The sequence below is a fragment of the Poeciliopsis prolifica genome, unplaced genomic scaffold (genome assembly GCF_027474105.1).
Source record: "Poeciliopsis prolifica strain line A6 unplaced genomic scaffold, Auburn_PproV2 SCAFFOLD002, whole genome shotgun sequence".
Lineage (NCBI taxonomy): Eukaryota > Metazoa > Chordata > Actinopteri > Cyprinodontiformes > Poeciliidae > Poeciliopsis > Poeciliopsis prolifica.
The window spans coordinates 2,835,420-2,853,630 of NW_026562377.1; the positions used below are offsets into that span (position 1 = coordinate 2,835,420).

General features: G+C 35.8%; 1 protein-coding gene across 1 annotated transcript in view; it reads right to left on the reverse strand.

The window, feature by feature from the left end:
* The window catches only part of LOC129374690 (contactin-associated protein-like 4), a 78,752-nt gene that overhangs the window by 38,281 nt on the left and 22,260 nt on the right, over window positions 1-18,211 (reverse strand). Inside the window, exons 5-10 of the mRNA XM_055053232.1 lie at window positions 17,591-17,794; window positions 11,887-12,062; window positions 10,045-10,191; window positions 8,646-8,913; window positions 7,110-7,259; window positions 4,189-4,360 (exon numbers count right to left, since the gene is read on the reverse strand). Coding sequence (XP_054909207.1) covers window positions 4,189-4,360; window positions 7,110-7,259; window positions 8,646-8,913; window positions 10,045-10,191; window positions 11,887-12,062; window positions 17,591-17,794 — 1,117 coding nt within the window. The remainder of the gene's footprint in view (window positions 1-4,188; window positions 4,361-7,109; window positions 7,260-8,645; window positions 8,914-10,044; window positions 10,192-11,886; window positions 12,063-17,590; window positions 17,795-18,211) is intronic.

The window sequence follows — 18,211 nt, forward strand, 5'->3', positions numbered from 1 at the left end:
TCACAAAAAAGCGCCTACTCCATTGCAGCGCTCCAGCGCCCCCCGAGTGGGCTGTTGCAATTAATCACGCTTTAGCTTCATGGCAATGACCTAATTTGCATAAAGAGTCGATGACATACAGTTAAACTTTAATTTCTTATGTATTTTTCATGTCATTTTACAATCACTTGTCGCATAAGCAAAGCTATTTGTGTTATTTCAAATGTTCTTCTGATTAAATTGAAACACTGCAACTGCAAAATTGTGTTTTTGACGGCAACAGAATACCAACAAAGTGTTGCTCATACTTGCTGTGGAAAAATGTTTTTTTTTTTGTTGTTGTTTGTTTTGCTTTTTTGAAACAAACATAAATAATTGCTTTTAAATTTATCCAACCAAATGTAAAGAGCAAAGGGCCCAAAATGGTGGAAAAGAAAAGCAGAACATGTGGGAGGGAATGGAAAAAGGTTCTGACGTTGAGGAGCGAAGGAGGAAACCGGGACTTTTCAGAGGATCAGAGCAAAAGTAGTGCTGGCACGTTTTCCTGCACTGCAGTTTTATGACCTTGATCTCTGATCAGAATTAACGATTATCTTTTTTTTTTATTATTATTTATACATCAAGTTTACTGAGTTTTTAATATAAATATATAATTATTTTTTTCAAATACCTTCTATCTTTTAGTTTCTTAGTAGAATGTGATAAAAGTGATCTCTGAGGTGAAAAACAGTAACGTCATCAAAAACACACATTGCAGTTTGTAAAAAAAAAGAAAAAGTAATAATGCTCTTGGAGGCCCCCTGGTGGTGTGGAGGCCATTAGCACGACGGCTTAACTTGCATGTTCTTTGGTAATGTGAGCTTAAAGGGTGACGCGTACAGTTTGTTTACCAAATAATAGTGTTTAAAAATAATAACAGATAAGTGGCTTCAGACCGAATAACTCAAAAGAAAAACTGAAAATACAGATAGAAAGAAAACGAGGAGTATTCATATGAAGGGAAGAATTATTTCCTTATCTGATCTTTTCATATCAGGTTATATATATTAAGATAAATATAAGGTAAATTTCAAATTATTTGTCAAACAGGTTAAAAGTTCCTCAGCGTGAAGAAGTCTGAGAAACACTGATCTGGATTTAGAAGATTAGAAACTAATTTGAATCAGTGTGTCCCGTCTTTAGGGTGATTAACTTTTTGCACGCGCCTCCCTGATGCTGCAATGTTGGAAAATAAAAACTTTCTGCTCAGGTTTGACTCTCTAATCTCTCCTGGATTACTGAGCTTCCAGATCTCCAGTCTTCTCGGTTTCTATCACCGCCTCCGGCTGAAACAGCGCAGCAGCTTTGCCGACATGCTCACCGTCACTGGTGCATTCTGGGAAGACTTTAAGCAACGGCAGCCTGCTGAACAGAGAAATCAAGGCAGGAGGGAAGATGTGCCTTTCTGTTTGAGTTTCTGCTGCTCCTGTTCAGGGATTCGTCGTCACGTCTCTCTTTTATTCACAAAGTGGTTCAGCTCAACATGCAGGCCATTTAAAGTGCAGCTGACTCACCAAAAGACTCATGAACTCACTTTTCTCTGGACAAAGTTGTTTGTGTCGAGTTAAAACTACATTTTCTTACTTCCTAACAGTGAAGCTATTTCTGTTTTATGTAAATTATATTTTAGAAAACTATTTCTATGTCCAGAATGCCTGAAGAATTTGAGAACCTTTAATAATTTGCTCATATTTCAGAAGTTTACATACACTAACATAACTACGCCTCACAGATTTTACTGATTTCTAATATTCTGAAAGGTTTTTTTATTACGTTCCAGTTAAAGGGAGGAAGATCTGTTGATTTATTTTACCTCAAACACACTACAACAGAGAACAGGGATGTTTTCTGTATCAACAGGAAACTTTTCATTAGCGCAAAGAGCAATCACATGTGGAGTACCCCAAGGCTCAATCCTTGGACCCATATTATTCTGTAAAGATATGCTACCACTCGCTCAGATTACTTTTGAAATACTTTTAAAAATATTTTAAAATATTAATCTCAAAGTTTCAGAATTTTTTATGGACAATAACTCCTCTTTTTTTTCTATCTACAGTGGCGCTAGTACGCTGTTGTAGATACACCCCTGATCATTGCTTTAAACATGTCAAACCCATAGGGGGCAGTGTAGCCCAAAGCTAAAGTCTCTGTCAGCCAATCAGATTGCTTCAAAACACAAAGTGGTTCAGCTCAACATGCAGGCCATTAAAAGTGCAGCTGACTGACCAAAAGACTCATGAACTCACTTTTCCAGAGAACACATTTCCTGTTCCCTGTTAGGAAACAGGAAGCTGATTCCTAACAGCTTCCGTCTAGGAATCATGGCACCGGGAAGTCCATTTATTGGGACAAACATTCAGGTTTAAGTATTTTCAATGGCTAAACCATTTATTAGAATAAATCAGTAACTTTATAAATTAGAATATAAAGTTAATAACAGACAATGTTGATTAGGAATCATGTCAAAGCAAAACTGTGCTATAGCAGCGCATTATTTTAATGTTGAACCAAATATCGCATTTTCCAGTGTCTACTTTGGTTGGAGTTTTTATACATAATATTTTAAAAGAGTTTTAGAAGTAAAGACCAAAACAGGAACAATTTCATTTGTTTTCCAAAATTCCAGCATTAGTATAAATTAGTAGTAGGTTACCCATAATGGTGACTCCACCAAAATATTATGGAAAGGTTTGTAAACTTCTGAATGTGGAGAAACTAAAAACGTAACAATAATTCTGGTAATTAAATGAACTACAGGGAAAAGTTCAGTTTGACTTAATGTCAGACGCCACATGTCTTTAAATAAAGTAAATATTGGTGTCAGCTCTACATGCACCTCAGGTCATAAGTATTGGGTGTCAGCCTTTGTTCTTATAACCAGCATGTTGTGTATTATTGAGACACCTGACAGTGAATCTCTGAAGAAACACAAAAAAACAGGAAGAAACCTGAAGTTGCTCAAAGGACAACGTCTCTTGGAAAGTCCGAGAGAATCACTAAGATCTGAATTTCCAGCTTTTTTGACATTTTTATCCATAAAGCTTTGAGACAACCATTCAGAAACTTTGAATGGTTGTCTCACGTTCTGAAGCTGTATTGGTTGCCAGAAACCAAAATCACTCCTGCTTTGTTCTGCATGTCAACAACATGTTTGTGTGAAGCCCCTTTTCAATGTGTCAAACACTAAAGTGATGCTTACGGGCTTTTCTAGTTGTGTAAATGTGAGGAAGAAGCAAAACAGCTTCATTTATTGTTTCCACATCATTAAATTGTTTCCACGACAAATGGAGAGAAACAGAGTTATGATTTTTACATTTCAATTATTCCCCAAAAGTGGAATGAAACGGTTAATTTTTCTACTAATTCCCGCATTTAGCAGCACATACTTTAAGGTGATTAACCTCCAACGACTGGGAATTGTATTGGTGCACCTCAAAAACACAAAACCTTACCGAGTTTATTTGGTCTAGTTTATAGTGCAAATACTTTAGTGTACTTGAAATAAGACAAATTAAAAATAATTGTGAGTTTCAAAATTGTTTTTCAGTTTCAAAATGCTTTGTTTTGAAAAAAACTTTACAGCATCAATTTAGCTCCATATTTTACGTCAACAATTCCTTAATATTGATGAAAAATACTAGTTCACTGGCAACAAGCTCCTGTTTTTTTTGCTGAAAACTTAACGTGTAAGTTAGTTTTGTCTTATAAGTGCAATAAGATATTTGCACCAGAAATGAAACAAAATAATTGGTAAAACTTTTGTGTTTTTGCAGTGTAGAGTTTTTTGAAATCAATAAAAAGAAATTATAGACCTAAAACAAGTTCTTATATCTTGATGAAATGTCAGTTTTGTCGTATTTAAAGTACAATAAGATATACTTGGTAAGATTTAGAATTTTTGCAGTGAAGTCCTTTAAAATGTAAGTTTATCCAAGTTAAGTTTAAGTTGTCATGTTAAATAAATGTAAATAAAAAAAGTTTCACCAACTTAATTTGATTACAAATTAATTTCTTTAACTTAGAGCTCCATTCTCCTTTTCAAGTCCACGCTAAGATACTTATACTAAAAAACTAAACAAAAAAATACTTGGTAATATTTTGTATTTTTACAGTGTGTTTATCTGGAATCAGCACAGGAAAAACTGTTCAAACTTTAGCTTTACAAACCTGTCAATGATGCCACACATATCAATCTTCAGGTCGCTGTAGTTTCCCAGCCGTCTTTCTTGCACTGCTATCAAGTCGACCGTTTGGCCGTCCAACTTCAAGAGACGCACGCATCCCTGAAAGCCCTGAATCGGGTTTCTGCAGCTCAACCCGCCGCTCTGAGCAGGACAGCCTGAAGGCACAAACACAAATGAGCCGGATGGTAAGAGACACGTGAGCAGAAAAAAAGGCATAAAATAGTGATGATTTGTAGGGTTTATTAACAAAGAGGTCAAACTAATTTTGTAGTTTTGGATTGAAAAAAATTAATATTTCTGGTATGAACTCTTGAGCCTTTAACTGGGTTTCTATTAGTCATATAACTGAACAATTAGAAATTTCACAATTGAATTTGCCTCATGAGAACACACCAACGTTGAATAAAACTTGTTTTTTGATAAAAAGTTCTGAAACTCGGTTGAGGTGTTTGTTTTTTTTTTTGGGCTGTATCAAAAGTGGTTTATTCCGCAAAAACTGCAAAGAAAGTTTTTCAACAACCGGATGTTACCATTGGTGTCTTCTTTGTCGTTTCCTCCAGTAGTAAGATCCAATTAATGATCATGTGACTCGAGAGATGTGAAAACAAAATGTCCATTGTAGTTTTGGAAAACAAAACCATTTCAATATGGCTGAAAAAAACCCTAATCCTTGGGTAAAAATGTTTTCACAAAGAATTTATTTTTTTGAAACTTTCCAAATTTATTTTTGTAATTTCAATTGTGAAAATTTAAATTACAGCCATTTTCTGAATTGCAGAACTATACTCATATCGTTGAGAAAGATCCAGGTTTCCTTCCAACTTTAAAATCACCAAAATGTCACTTCAGCCTACTTGTAATGGGTTGCTTGCATTTTGAGGATCGTTTGTTGCCTATTGAGGATCCTCTACAACAAACTGTAAAATCAAACCGATATTTTTCTCTCTCTGTTGTGTTTGATTCAAATTATGCAATAACTGTCTTATTTTATTAGCTGGTTTCCCTCAAACACTTTGCCTATTATCTCTGCCTGTGGGATGTGTTTTTTGTTAGAGTCCTCTCTGCCTCCAGGCACAAGAAGAGTCTTATCCTGTGAAAAAAAAAACAGCTACTTGTATTATCCTTCAGAGATTTACGCTTTAGGTTAATCCTGGATGATGACACAGAGTGGCCAAATACAGCGACTTCGCTGCAGGCTCTGCACTGCTCCAGTTAAAGACGGGCTGTCAGGAACACAGTTCAGCTCGTGAAAACAGAAGAAGAGGTGAATAAGATGACACACTGCTCTGTGTCACTTTCAATTTTAGAAACATAGAAGAAGAAAAAAGAGAAAAATGGTGAATTTCAAAAGGGACATGTTCCATTAAGTTATAAAATAAATACCTCTTCATTTATGATTTATGAGTTAAATGATGGTCCAAATACGTCCAGCATATTTACCAGCTGTAAATAATTGCAACTCCTCCCAGGTTAATCAATAACTGTGTAACACTTGAAGTACATTATTATCCATTTGGCTGCCTATCAAATAAATATTGATAAACTGTAACTTTGAGTCTAATACTCCCCTTCAAAACCGCTGCACTCATTCATAAAGGTGTGTAAAACATTGACTCAATGTTCAGTAATCATTAATTCAGTGGAAAGAATGAAGTGCAATCTTATAGTATGGACCCGTCGTTATTGTTTCCTTCGGGAAATCTGGCGGATGGGCACAACGCTGGAGAGCAAAAAGCCGATTCTTCTGCATGCTATCTGTAGCTGCGTCGCTGCAGTAGAACGACTCTGTTAATTAAATGAAACCCGGAGATGTAGGTATTATTAATTTTGTGCTTCACTCCTCAGAAAAGTAAAAATAACGCAGAATTTTTTTTAAAGAATAACTGAAAAACACTTTTCCCCCCTCACTCGCTGTGTTGGCTATGCTACACACAACAACGCCACCTATTTATGAAGAAAGCACTCAAACATTTCTCACACAAAGAACAAAACATTCAGCACGTTATAGTTTAATGTTTTCAGCTTTAGTTTTGAAATTATTAAAAAGTGATAGCTGTGGTAGATTAGCTAATGCTGCTAATAGCTAAGCTAATGCTGCTAATAGCTAAGCTAACACAGCGGCGGTGGATGAGCTAACTTAAACGTCTGCTCTACTGATGATCTGTCAGAGCTGATGTGCGGGTCGCCATTTTTTCTTTTTGTTTTGTAACTCAAACAAAACACACCAAATTCCACACCACATCTACATGTCAAGGATGTCATAGTCAAGCTAGCATAACTAGCAAAACCCTGCAAAACACTGACTTGTTATTTAGTGTGCAACATTTTTCTCTGTAATTTTCTCATAAGGGGACATGTGCAGTGACTTAATGTGCTAGAAAAACTAAAGAGAATAGTAAATGGAAAATGGTTTAACCCAAAAATTGCGTCACAAGAAAAAGCAGCACAATAGCATCTATAGACTTTCATGCTTTATGTCGCCGCTGTGCAAAAACATTTATCTTGGTTTTGGCTCTGCTATCAACATCTTCCGTTGATCTGCACCAAATCAGACAAAACATGTTTTTTTTCTGTATGAGGTTTTAATTTTGACTTTTGTTCCCTCAGTAAACAAAAGTAGGAGAAGTTATTATTTTAATGAGAAGGAATAAAGAAAGTATGTTGGAGTGCGATGCGTTAAACTAGGACCAAATGGAGAAAAAGAAATTGCAAAAAGCCTGACTCACTCCAACCTATAAAAGATAATTGTACCTGCAGTACAGGCTTAAATTTTAACCAGTCAGCAGTTTTGCCATCTTTTTACTTCTGTATAGAACATAAAAGAGATATTTTTTAGTCTCTTCGAGCCTGTAAAATGCATTAAATAGCAAACATTAATCAGATCTGTGATATTTTTGCTCTGACCGCCGAAGAAGAGCTGACTGTCTGCTGCGGGAAGAAGAGGGATGCTGGTGTGAGCCGTGGCTCCTTCGTCTCTGTCCACCGTGATGCTCAGGCGGTTTTCCATCGAGTTCAGCTCCACAGAATGCCACTGGCCGTCATTCAGACCAGCACCTGAACAAACGCACACGGACAGAAACAAGTCACACTTCTGCACTAGATCTTCATCCATGACTGTCACATACGTGTCTAATTTAGCTTTTTACTCAATAAGCTGTTTTCACTTGGTTGTTTGGTTATAAGCAACTCTTTTTGTATTACTGCATTCTCACTTATTAAGATCCTGATCACATTTTTCGGTTGTTGACTACTCCTACTAACTTCAACTGATTGTGCTAATTCATATATCGAAATGTTCTGCTTTTTCTGGACATTATTGGTAAGTCTTTTGTTAAACTTCACTATTTTACTTTTTGAAATATTTGTGCTTTTGTGTAATTTGCAGTCCCAACAAAATTCTGCTAAAGTCTTCTGCTTTTTCACGGCTTACCACGTCTGGCTACTTCAACTTAGAAACTCCATTCAATTTTTAAACAAGTCACAAGTCTTTAAACTATTTTCAAATGTTTCGGCTATTTGATACGTCTTACGGTTTTTCCACAGTTTACGTTTTATGCAGATTTTTGAAAGTTTTCAGGTATACAGTGTAATCCTATGGTGGAATTCTCTACCTGTTGTCCGTTGTTACACTAGTAACTGACGATTTTTAAACTTTTTGTGCTTTTTGACAAACAAAATGATGCTGTTTATACATATTTAACTGTACAGGAATAAAACAATTTTACAATTGCAGTGTTTCCATTAAATGAGAAACAAAATTAAAATCAGACATAAGTTTAATCACACAATAAATAGTTAAACATTGTTGTCCTACTACTTCCTGTCTTGTTCTTTGTCATTTCCACCAGTAGTAACATCTGGTTGCACATTATTTGGTTACACTATTTTTGATGCAGCGAAAAAAACTCTTTTTGAAAAAGCAGTTGTTTTTCTAAATTATTGTGTTACCATGAAGCAAATTTATTTTTGTATTTCCAGTCTGTGCAATTTTGTGATCAGTAGCTGCATTTCTATTGCAACTGTGCGCAAAACTTTGTCCACTAATGTTGAAAAAATGTAATTTCATTACTGTGGTGTTTCCATTAAATAAGAAGCATAATTAAAATCACACGTGAATAAGTTTGTTCACACAATGAGTCACTGAAAAACACAATGCACCGTCATCGTCCTATTGCTTCTTGTATTTTTTGTCGTTTCTGGCAGTAGTAACATCCGGTTGTGTTTACATTGGAGTTTTGCTAAATATTTTGATGTGAGCAAAAGTTTGTGAATGCGAATTTCTCCAAAACGGGTGTTTTTATCAAGTGAGTTTATTGTCGTAATTCCAATTTGTGCAACTTTTAGGCCATTGATTGGAAAAAAAAACTGCCATGAAAAGTCCCTCAGTTTGTTGTTAGCCTGACATTGAAGCCAAATGAAGCTGACAGGATCCTGACTCACCGGTGCTGAGCTCCAGGAGAGTATTTCCCCCTTTACTGATCTGAAGGCGAAGCCTGGCTTCACTGACATACAGGAAGACTGAGCCGTCCTGCTGCTGGAGGTCAAAGGTCAGTAGCAGCCCTGCCTTGTTCCACGTCCTGAACTGTAGTGCTATGGAAACAACCCCTGACAGCCATGATGTCAGGACAGGCAGCTGGAGGAAGCTGTGAGAGTCGGTGAACGTCACGGCGACAAAAACCGGCTCGCTGCAAGAAAAGGTCAGGTTGCCCTGCAGAAAGACGAGACGGGGAAACAACTGTGAAGCAGATGATGAACATAAATATTCATCAGCGTAATCAGTCTGACTGCATGTCACAGAGGTCTCATCTCGGAGAAATGACACCTGTACTGCCATATTGATATTAGCGTCAATTAAAAACATGAAGGTTATGCACAAATCTCAGGAAACATTCTGTCCCAAATCTCCATAAACTATTACAGAAACCAGAGAGTCATGCCTGAGGCGCTTTAAAATGCTTTAAAAATAAATTTCAGAGCTCATATCATATCTAGAATAAGTAATAAACTTCTGCCTGTTTTGTTTCCTTCCTTGCTGCATCCTTTGCTTTAGGCTTCGATGATAATGAAGGAGAATATCATGACATTAAAGAGGCTGATGATGAGTATGAATAAAAAAACTAAATAATAATCAAGATGATGATAATGTTCATGGCTCTGACCGTTAGCATAAAAATGAAAGATGGCACCAGATACGGTTAAGCTTGTCCAGAGTTGTAGATCGTGATTTCATATAAAAAAACAAAAAACAACAGATCACACCAAATCAGGGGTGTCCAAGCTGTGGCCCAAGGGCCTTTTTGGGCCCTTGTACAATTTTATGTGGCCCCCAACTGCAGCTCAAGAATATGTTTATTGAACCTTTTATTTCTAATCATGGTAAATTTACATCATTTTATTACAATGAAAAACATAAACTTTTGTAATAATTAGAACCACATTTCATTTTTTGTTTTTAATGAAATGTGAAATTTTATCAAATTTATTAAACTCAGCAAGCAATAGGAAGGGTTTTGAAATCTTATCATAACAGAATAAATTATTTCAACAGATCCTAGAATGACTTGAAAACATAATGGCTTTAAAAAAAAATAAAAATAGTTTTAAATGTTTGGATTTACAATGAATAATGTAAAATAATAAACTATTTTGATTGACTTTAGGTGTTTGGGTCTTTTTCTTGCACTAAATGAAATGGATAAAAATGTAATTTGTAATTTAAGTACAGATAAATCCATGATATAATTTTCTGAGCATTTTGATCAAACGTGACGGAAGTGTGGCCGTGTGAACAATGTAAACAAAAGATTAAACCGATGTTAAAGCCAACAGAGTGACTCACCAGTGCAGTGACCTGTGGGCTGTTCTGTCTGGCCAGTTTGATCAAATTAAGGTCGTTGAATAAAAGGTTTTCCAGGCATCCATGGAAGTTCCTGTTGGGCAGGATTGGAGTTTGGAGTCCGTGGCTCTGGACAGCTGCCACACTAAGCTAAAAAAAACATTCAAAAACGTTAAAAAATGTTACTCGGTTTTATAAAGTTTTTAAAAATTCAATCTTTGAACACTATTTGCTGCTTTAAATTTCATGTAGAATATATTGAAGTCGAGCATTAGAAAAATATTATTGAAATATTAAAAATACATACATTTCCTGTCAGTTCAGGTGGATTTTATCTGACGTATTTTCATCAGATGGACATTTTTGGTTTGACTTAGTTCAAAGCAAAATAAATGTAATGCTGTAATACACATTAAAGGGTTAAGCCCAGCAATAATAGAGCTTAAACTATTTTTTTCCTCTTTTTTGTTGCTGCTACGCCTGTCACAATAACAAATTTCCCTGCATGATAAATTGTCCCAGAAATTATTGCAATAAACAATAATATTGTCATTTTGAGATCATTTTCATTTCACTACTACAATAATAATGGCCTATTAATGCAAGTACACCGTCTCAAAGATAATAAAAAAAGACAACTTTAATTTATAAAGAATATTTAACAGTGCAACTAGAAAATATTTTAAATATCCAAAATAATAACTAAAACTAAAAAAGCTTTTCAAATATTAATGATTCAGGTTTGACAGGGAAAACAGGCAAAAGAGGCAGGTAGTGCAAACTGACTATATTATTCAAAATGGCTGCTCTTCAACAATACCAAACGATTGATCTCTTTTTAATTTATCGTGGAATTAATTGATTTATTGCTACAAAGTGTCAATTTTTCTGCAAAATGGAATGCACTTTCAGGTGCAACAAACAGGTGGTTTTATTTGAGACAGTAGTTAATTTTTGACCTATTACAGTTATTCTGCTTTGTATGTGAATAAACAGTAATAACAGAAACACACTTGGCTTCAGTTGCTCTCTGTTCCGATGTAATGAAGTCATTGCAGGTTCTGTTTGTCTAAAGCTGCGGAAGCAGTCAGATGTTAATGGAGAGCGTATACAAAATGCATAATGTAGGTGACAGGCAGGGGCAAATCTGACTGGCTATCAAACATAATGAAAACTGTGTTCCTATACTTTAACACCATCTGTGATGCAGCAGCTGCTGCTTTTTCTGCTTCGTCCTTAATATGAAACAATCGCTGACCTCTATACTACGGCTTGATGTTTACCAGGAACATCATTCAAAAGATTTCTGTGACCCAAAGTCCAGTTTCAACACTTATTATAAATTATTCTCATTAATATTAATCAGCACTTACCAATTTTACTTATGTTCATGTGCTGCTTGCATTAGCATAATTAGGTTCTTATATAAATGATGTGACTTTAAGTAAATGTCACTTTGCCTCATCTGACGATGTTATATGAAGTTTAATCTCTAACTATTTTTGTTGAGTGATTTAATGTTGCAATATTAAAACGTAAAGATGCCCTGAAGAAAATTAAGTAAATTTACTATAAATGTTACTGAAATTATCCAGTAATGTTTCATCTCACATTATATTGTGCAGAAGCTCTGTCTGCACGAATGAATTTTTACTCACTTTTGCAAATTATACTGGCCACACAAAAAACTTTGAGCTGCTTCCACATCCACCCTTAAACCCTCACAAATATTCAGATTTAAATTGATTCTTTGTTGATTCCAAGTATTTAAAATAAGGGGTTTGATAATCTGAAAATAGTCATAATTTCTAATAAATCTGCGCTGTAAGTAGTTCTGCGTCGTACCGTGTGAATGCGCCAGTGGCTGAGCTCGGCTGGGACGTGAACCTGCTGCATGTTTTTATCCACCGTCAGGTTGAGGTGAGAGCCGAGCCGCTCCAGCTTCACGTGATGCCAGTGTTGGTCGTCCAGCAGACTCCCAAGAGAAACCAGAAGTTTGCCCCCAGAACCTGAACTCACATCTGCAAAGAAAAGGTTGTCAAGTTAAATAGAAGACCGATTAACGATAAAGCAGTGAATCTGCAATCTACTGTAAAAACTGTGTTTTTAAAGTCCTTAAAATTCACATTTTATATGTTTACACGTCCATTTGGGCGTCTACTGCTACTTTTATTTAATTAAACTTTTTTTATTCACCAATTTGTGTATAATATAATAATATAATATAATATAACAAAAGCAAAAAAGGTATTGAGCTACAAAATAAACTGCCTGAAAAATTAGTGATGAGTTAGAAGTAGAAAAGAGAGCAAGAGAAAGAAAGTAAATAATCAGATAAATAAATAAACTTAATTAAATGCATGTTTGGTGTCTGAATAATGAGTCTTTTCAAAAACCTCCAGCGTAAAGCAACGTCAAAAATCAGCTGGCTCGCAACCTAGCAACCCCGGCCAAGCACAGCCTGTAACCTAGCAACCCCGGCCAAGCACAGCCTGTAACCTAGCAACCCCGGCCAAGCACAGCCTGTAACCTAGCAACCCCGGCCAAGCACAGCCTGTAACCTAGCAACCCCAGCTGAGTAACCACAGGTTGAAAAGTTTTAATTGTAATTTCAATAGAAATATTAAGAATTTGTGTGATTTCATCAGGGAGGAAGATAAACCTTAACTGCATGTAATGGATACAAACTGTTCCAGAAATAATACAGCTCTGCATTTCTTTCAGTCTGAGTATATTTTTAATCACTCCAAAGTACTTTTCTGTTTTATATTTTACAACCTTGTTAATTTTGTCCAACTGATTACCTTTTTGTTTTACATTTTAAACCTTTCTACATGACTTCACTGCAAAAACACGAAATCTTACCAAGTAATTTTGGTCCCATAAAACAAATATTTTGTTACACTTGAAATAAGACAAAACTTACAAATAACTTTTCAGTAAAAAAAATAAATAAATAAAATAGAAGAAGCTTGTTTTAAGGAAATAATTAAAACAAATAATTCCTTAAAACAAGCTTCTTTAATAATTTCTCAGATTATTTAATTTTCCCACGTTTTGAGTGGAATAATCTGCTACTGGAACAAGTAAATGTTTCATCAACATTAAGCCTTTATTGACTTAAAACAATCGCTCATCTTGCTGAAAAGTTACTTTTGAGTTTTATTTCAAGTGTTAACATATTTTCACTGGAAACTAGACCAGAATTACTTGGTAAAATCTTCAGTTTTTGCAGTGAATTTGCTGCTGATGCACCTGAATCTTCCTACTGAGGGAAAATAACTGATATTCCTACTTTACTCTTTTCTCTATTGCAGAAAAGTACAACATAGTGCCAGTCTGACTCCGGGCTCCTCTTAAACTCTTATGCAGCTGTTTACAAAGAAAATTCCTAGAGGCTCCTAATAAATCACCAAAGACAAAGTGTGATAGAACAGACAATTGTGTCAGTAATAGCCACAGTCCATTGTCTTCTAGTTTATTTGCTAACTAGCTCAGCTAAGGGAGAGTCATTCCAGTATCACTGCCTGGATGCCCTGTGGGATGGTCTGGTTGAAGCTTTTGTTGCTTTGAGTTGAGAATAAAAGTGATTTTTGTTGCCGTTACGCATTAATATTCAGCGGTTTTATTTCTTCAAAGCACAGCCAGGAACCACAGCATGTCCTTAATGTTGGGAATGCAGAGAAGAAAGTCAATTACTTAACAAGCGGCTGGACCCGCGCGCTGCTCTGATCCCATCCTAATTTAGTCAGCAATACTTAACATCGTTTGTCAGTGGTGGAAAGCGCCAGAGGAGGACACAGTCGCTCGAAGTGCACTCACTGCTGCGCGTTACAGCTTCCCAGAGAAAAATCACAATTGAACTTAATCATAGAGCAGCAGGCTGCATTAAAGTCATCTGGCATTTTGATAAATGTGAAGGGGAAATAAGGTGATTTTAAAAACATGGACATAAATCTTAATGATTGACTCAATTTACTCCAACTGCTCAGTCACCCACAAGCTGGGAGGAAAGGTCTAACTACTATATTTATTTGTTTGTGTGCCTGTCTGCTAATTATAACTTGACATTTGTTGTGTTTTCACTGAGCCATTAATTTATGCAAATTTGTGTTATGGACCAAAATATATCTTCTCCTGCTGAGTTTTGTGTTGTAGTTTTATCTAGCTCGGTTGCACAGTTAGCTACATTTTCCTCAACTAGCTTGAGATCCGCATGATATGACAGCTATAAGTAAGTCTACTGCATTTAAAATGTGCACAAATCGTTCTTATTCCGCCATGTTGGAAAAACACAAGTTTGCAATTGCAATGTTTCCATCAAACAAGAAATGCAATTACAATCACACAAAATAAGTTTGTTCATGCGGTGAGTCATTACAAAAATAATAAATGGCACGCCATCACCTGAAGTGTTTTTCAATTGTAGTTTTACAAAACAAACAAATTTTGATACAGTCAAAAAAACAAAAAACACACCTCATCCTAATGGAAAAAGGTTTTATTGAAACATTTGTTTTTTCAAAATAGTTTGGTTCCCATTAAAAAAATATCTTCATTTCCATAACAAATGTGCTCTGACCTTTGTGAATATTCCACAAAGTCAACAAAACATAATTTCGCAATTTGGTGTTTCCATTAATTAAAAAACATGATTAAAATCAGAATAAGTTTTTTCACATGACGACTCATTGAAAAATGTGCCATGCCATCATCCTCCAACCATTTCCTGTCGTCTTCTTCATGGTTTCTAACAGTAGTAACATCCCGTTGTTGATCATGTGACTCGTGTGAAAAAGGTGTCCCCATCACAGTTTAGATATGGACAAAAAAAACAAAAACACATCATCCTAGTGCACAAACTTTATCGAAAAACAAGTCTTTCCAGAATGGTTGGGTTTCTGTTAATTGAATTTATTTGCAAAATGTCGCTATGACACGATCAATGGAAGCGCAGCTTGTGCTGAAGAGAGCAGAGCGACCAGCAGAGTCGGGTTGGGAATGTGAAAGATAAGCCAGAGGAGCCTCAGAGAATATCTTACGCTCTCCTACGGAGATAATACGCTTTAACCTCTGGGTATTATCTTCACTCCGTTAGTTTGATCTCCTCCTTTCTTCTTTAATCTTCTGTCATCTTTTCCTTTATGTCCCTCTCTTCTCTCCTTTGCCAACAGCTGACTGTGGAGGGGCCTGCTGTGGCTCAGAGAGAACGCTCAAAGCTATTGATCTAAATTACACAGTCTGCAAACTCCTGGGAGAGTCATGGTGGGAGGAAGTTTGGTGCAGCTGTGAGAAAGAGAAGATTTTCAAAGAGCATGCAATTTAAAAAGGGAAATCAGTGAATGCAGAACGACTATGGTAAGGTCAAAAAAGTACAACTGTATGAGTCGTCTGTGAGGTGATGAAGGAGGTTGTATGGCTGCTAAGTTTAGATTCTTATTGCTAACCCCAAACTCTGTTTGATTTTAAGAAAAGCCTTTAAATTTCTCCAAATGTTTACAGAAATCTGAGAGGGTTGTTGTTTTTAGTAGGTGAGTTTCCATTGACCGTATAACTGGAATTACGAAAATAAATCTGCTAAATGGAAAAATGTCAATTCTGAAAAAATTCAAAATTTTCTTCTCGGAGGACGTGGTTGTGTCAAAGGTAAAATACTTTTTCACATCACGAGTCACATGAACATGAACCTTCAGAGCCACATAAAGACAGTTACAAAGTCGGCCTTCTGTCACCTGAAGATCATTTAAAGGACTAGTTAACTAATGAGAGAAACTCATCCATGTGTTTATGTTTAGCTGCATTAATTACTGCAACAGTGTCTTCACATTTAAAAAACTCCAGCTGATCCAGAGCGCTGCTGCTGGCGTTCTGACTAAAACCAGGAAGATAGAGCACAGTAGCACTGAGAAAATAGACTTTAAAATGCTGCTGTCAGTTTACAAATCACTAAAAGGTTCAGCAGATTAAAGACCTGCTGTTGTCATAGCAACCTTCCAGACCTCCCGGGTCTTTGGTTCTGGTTCTGCTCTGTATCTCCAGAACCAGACCCAAACATGGAGAAGCAGCACTCAGCTTCTGTGCACCAACAACAAACTTCCAGAAAACTGCAAAACAGCCAAAACACTGAGTTCCTTTAAATCCAAACTAAAACCCACTGGGTTAGAATGAAACATAAGAAATGAAACATTGATCAACATCTTGTAATGTTTCCATTGTTGATTTTTGTGTTTTTATGATGTAAAGCACTTTAAAATAAAATTTGATTGATTGATGGCAGTGAAATGTACCGAAAACCAAACTGTGTGATATTTTCTTTGAGCTACGAGAGAATTATGACTAAACAAGCAGCATAGAGAGGTTACTGGCAAGACAGGAAAAAGCTCAATTCCCCTGAGTTTCTTCAAAATTGGATCAGCTCTAACTGAGATCAGATCTGACAAACAGCGTTCGGATAAAACTGCTTCCGACAGCTCGCCTCTTTTTATTTAAGGAACGAAACTCGCAGAAGGTATTAAATCCCATCTATGGATCTGAGAACAGGGACGCTCTGCATAATTGCTGTTCAGTTTAGGCATTTAACTGACATTTGCTCAGTTATGAACAATGAATGAATAATGGCTGAACAGAGACGGAGCGTCTGCAGACGAGAACTTCCAGATTATTTGAATTCAAATATTCAAAATTCGATCCGTCCTTCATCACGTCTTCAACAAAAACCTTGAATACTGATGACAGTTTTCACCCCAAAGGAAGAAACTCACAATAGGTTGTTGCATTATTAGACATAACAGGCAAAAGAACAGTCTGCATACTCTAAAACTTTATAGAATGACTGCTGCAAAGCAAAAAGTAATTATATCACCCAGTAGTTAATTGGACTTTTTGGTTACATGGCTTAAAATCTAGCTATGATAAATAAAAACATCTAATAATTAGGGTAGCAGATCAGGATTATTGTGGAAAAAAATAAATGAAGAAAAAAATTTTGGCTAAAAAAACTGAAATTTTAAGATAAATTTTTTAAATTTTCTTTAAAAAAAAAAAGAAGTTTGAAAGGTTGAAACTTTGCTAGAAAAAACTAGGAAAGTTTTTTTATTTTTCAAAAATTTTCAAGTTTTTTTCACAAGTTTTTGTCTTTTCTTGCAAATTTTCAACTCATAACTTTAAAAAAATTCTATTTTTTAATTTTTCCTTCAAAGTTTGAACTTTTCAAAATCAGATTTTAAAAAGTTTTCTAAAAAATTTCTGAGATTAAGCTGAAAATGTTAATTTTTTTTCCCTCACAAATTTTCAACTTTTCACTCAGAAAATTCTTTTAAAGGAAATTTTCTCCTTCTTTGGTTTTTCATCCATCTATTGTGGCCTTAACTAGAATAATAATCAATATATCAGATGTATATTTAATGATTTTGACGAACCTCTTCTAATGAGGAAACTAAAAAACACCTGACAGGATGGGAAAAAGGAAACCGTCACTACTGAATGATTTCAGTTGTATAATAGACAATAAAAGGCTGAGTGTAAATAAATAACCTGCTGAGGTTGGTACCTTGCTGGTGGTAGAGCAGCAGCTTTCCTCTCTCCAGCGCCAGGTTAAGGCTGTGATCTCTCTGTCCCTTTGCGTGAAGCAGCGTTCCTGAATTCTTCAAGCTCTTAAACTTCAGAGAAATGCTCTCCCTCGCTGTCCAGCTCGTTCTGGCACTCAGTCTGTAGACAAGGCTGCTTGTCCCATCAAAACGTGCCACTTCAGAGGCTGCGAAACACAGCAAAGCAGCTTTAAGGGTTTGATTCTTTACCATTTAAATCACATTAAACACAACAAATGATGTAGATGGTAGGATATGAATTCAAAAATACAAACACAAATGGTGCAACTTCAGTTGAAAAAGTTAATTACCAACAATAATTTAATTGAAGAGTTCAATAAGGAAAAATAAAGAAGAATTTGTGAGTGTTTTTGCTAAATGTTTTCAGGCATTATGCACCAGTTGGTAGATATTTTCTGCCACTCTTCCTCTGCTCCAGCCAAGCTCTTAAAACTTGTATGAGTCCTTCTGTGGACAGCTGACTTCAACTCTTATGAAAGATTTCCAATAGAGCTCAGCAGCTTGAGTTGTGCCAAATGTTTTCCTGGTTTAAGACCAAACAGCTTTTCCTTTGTTTCTGCTTC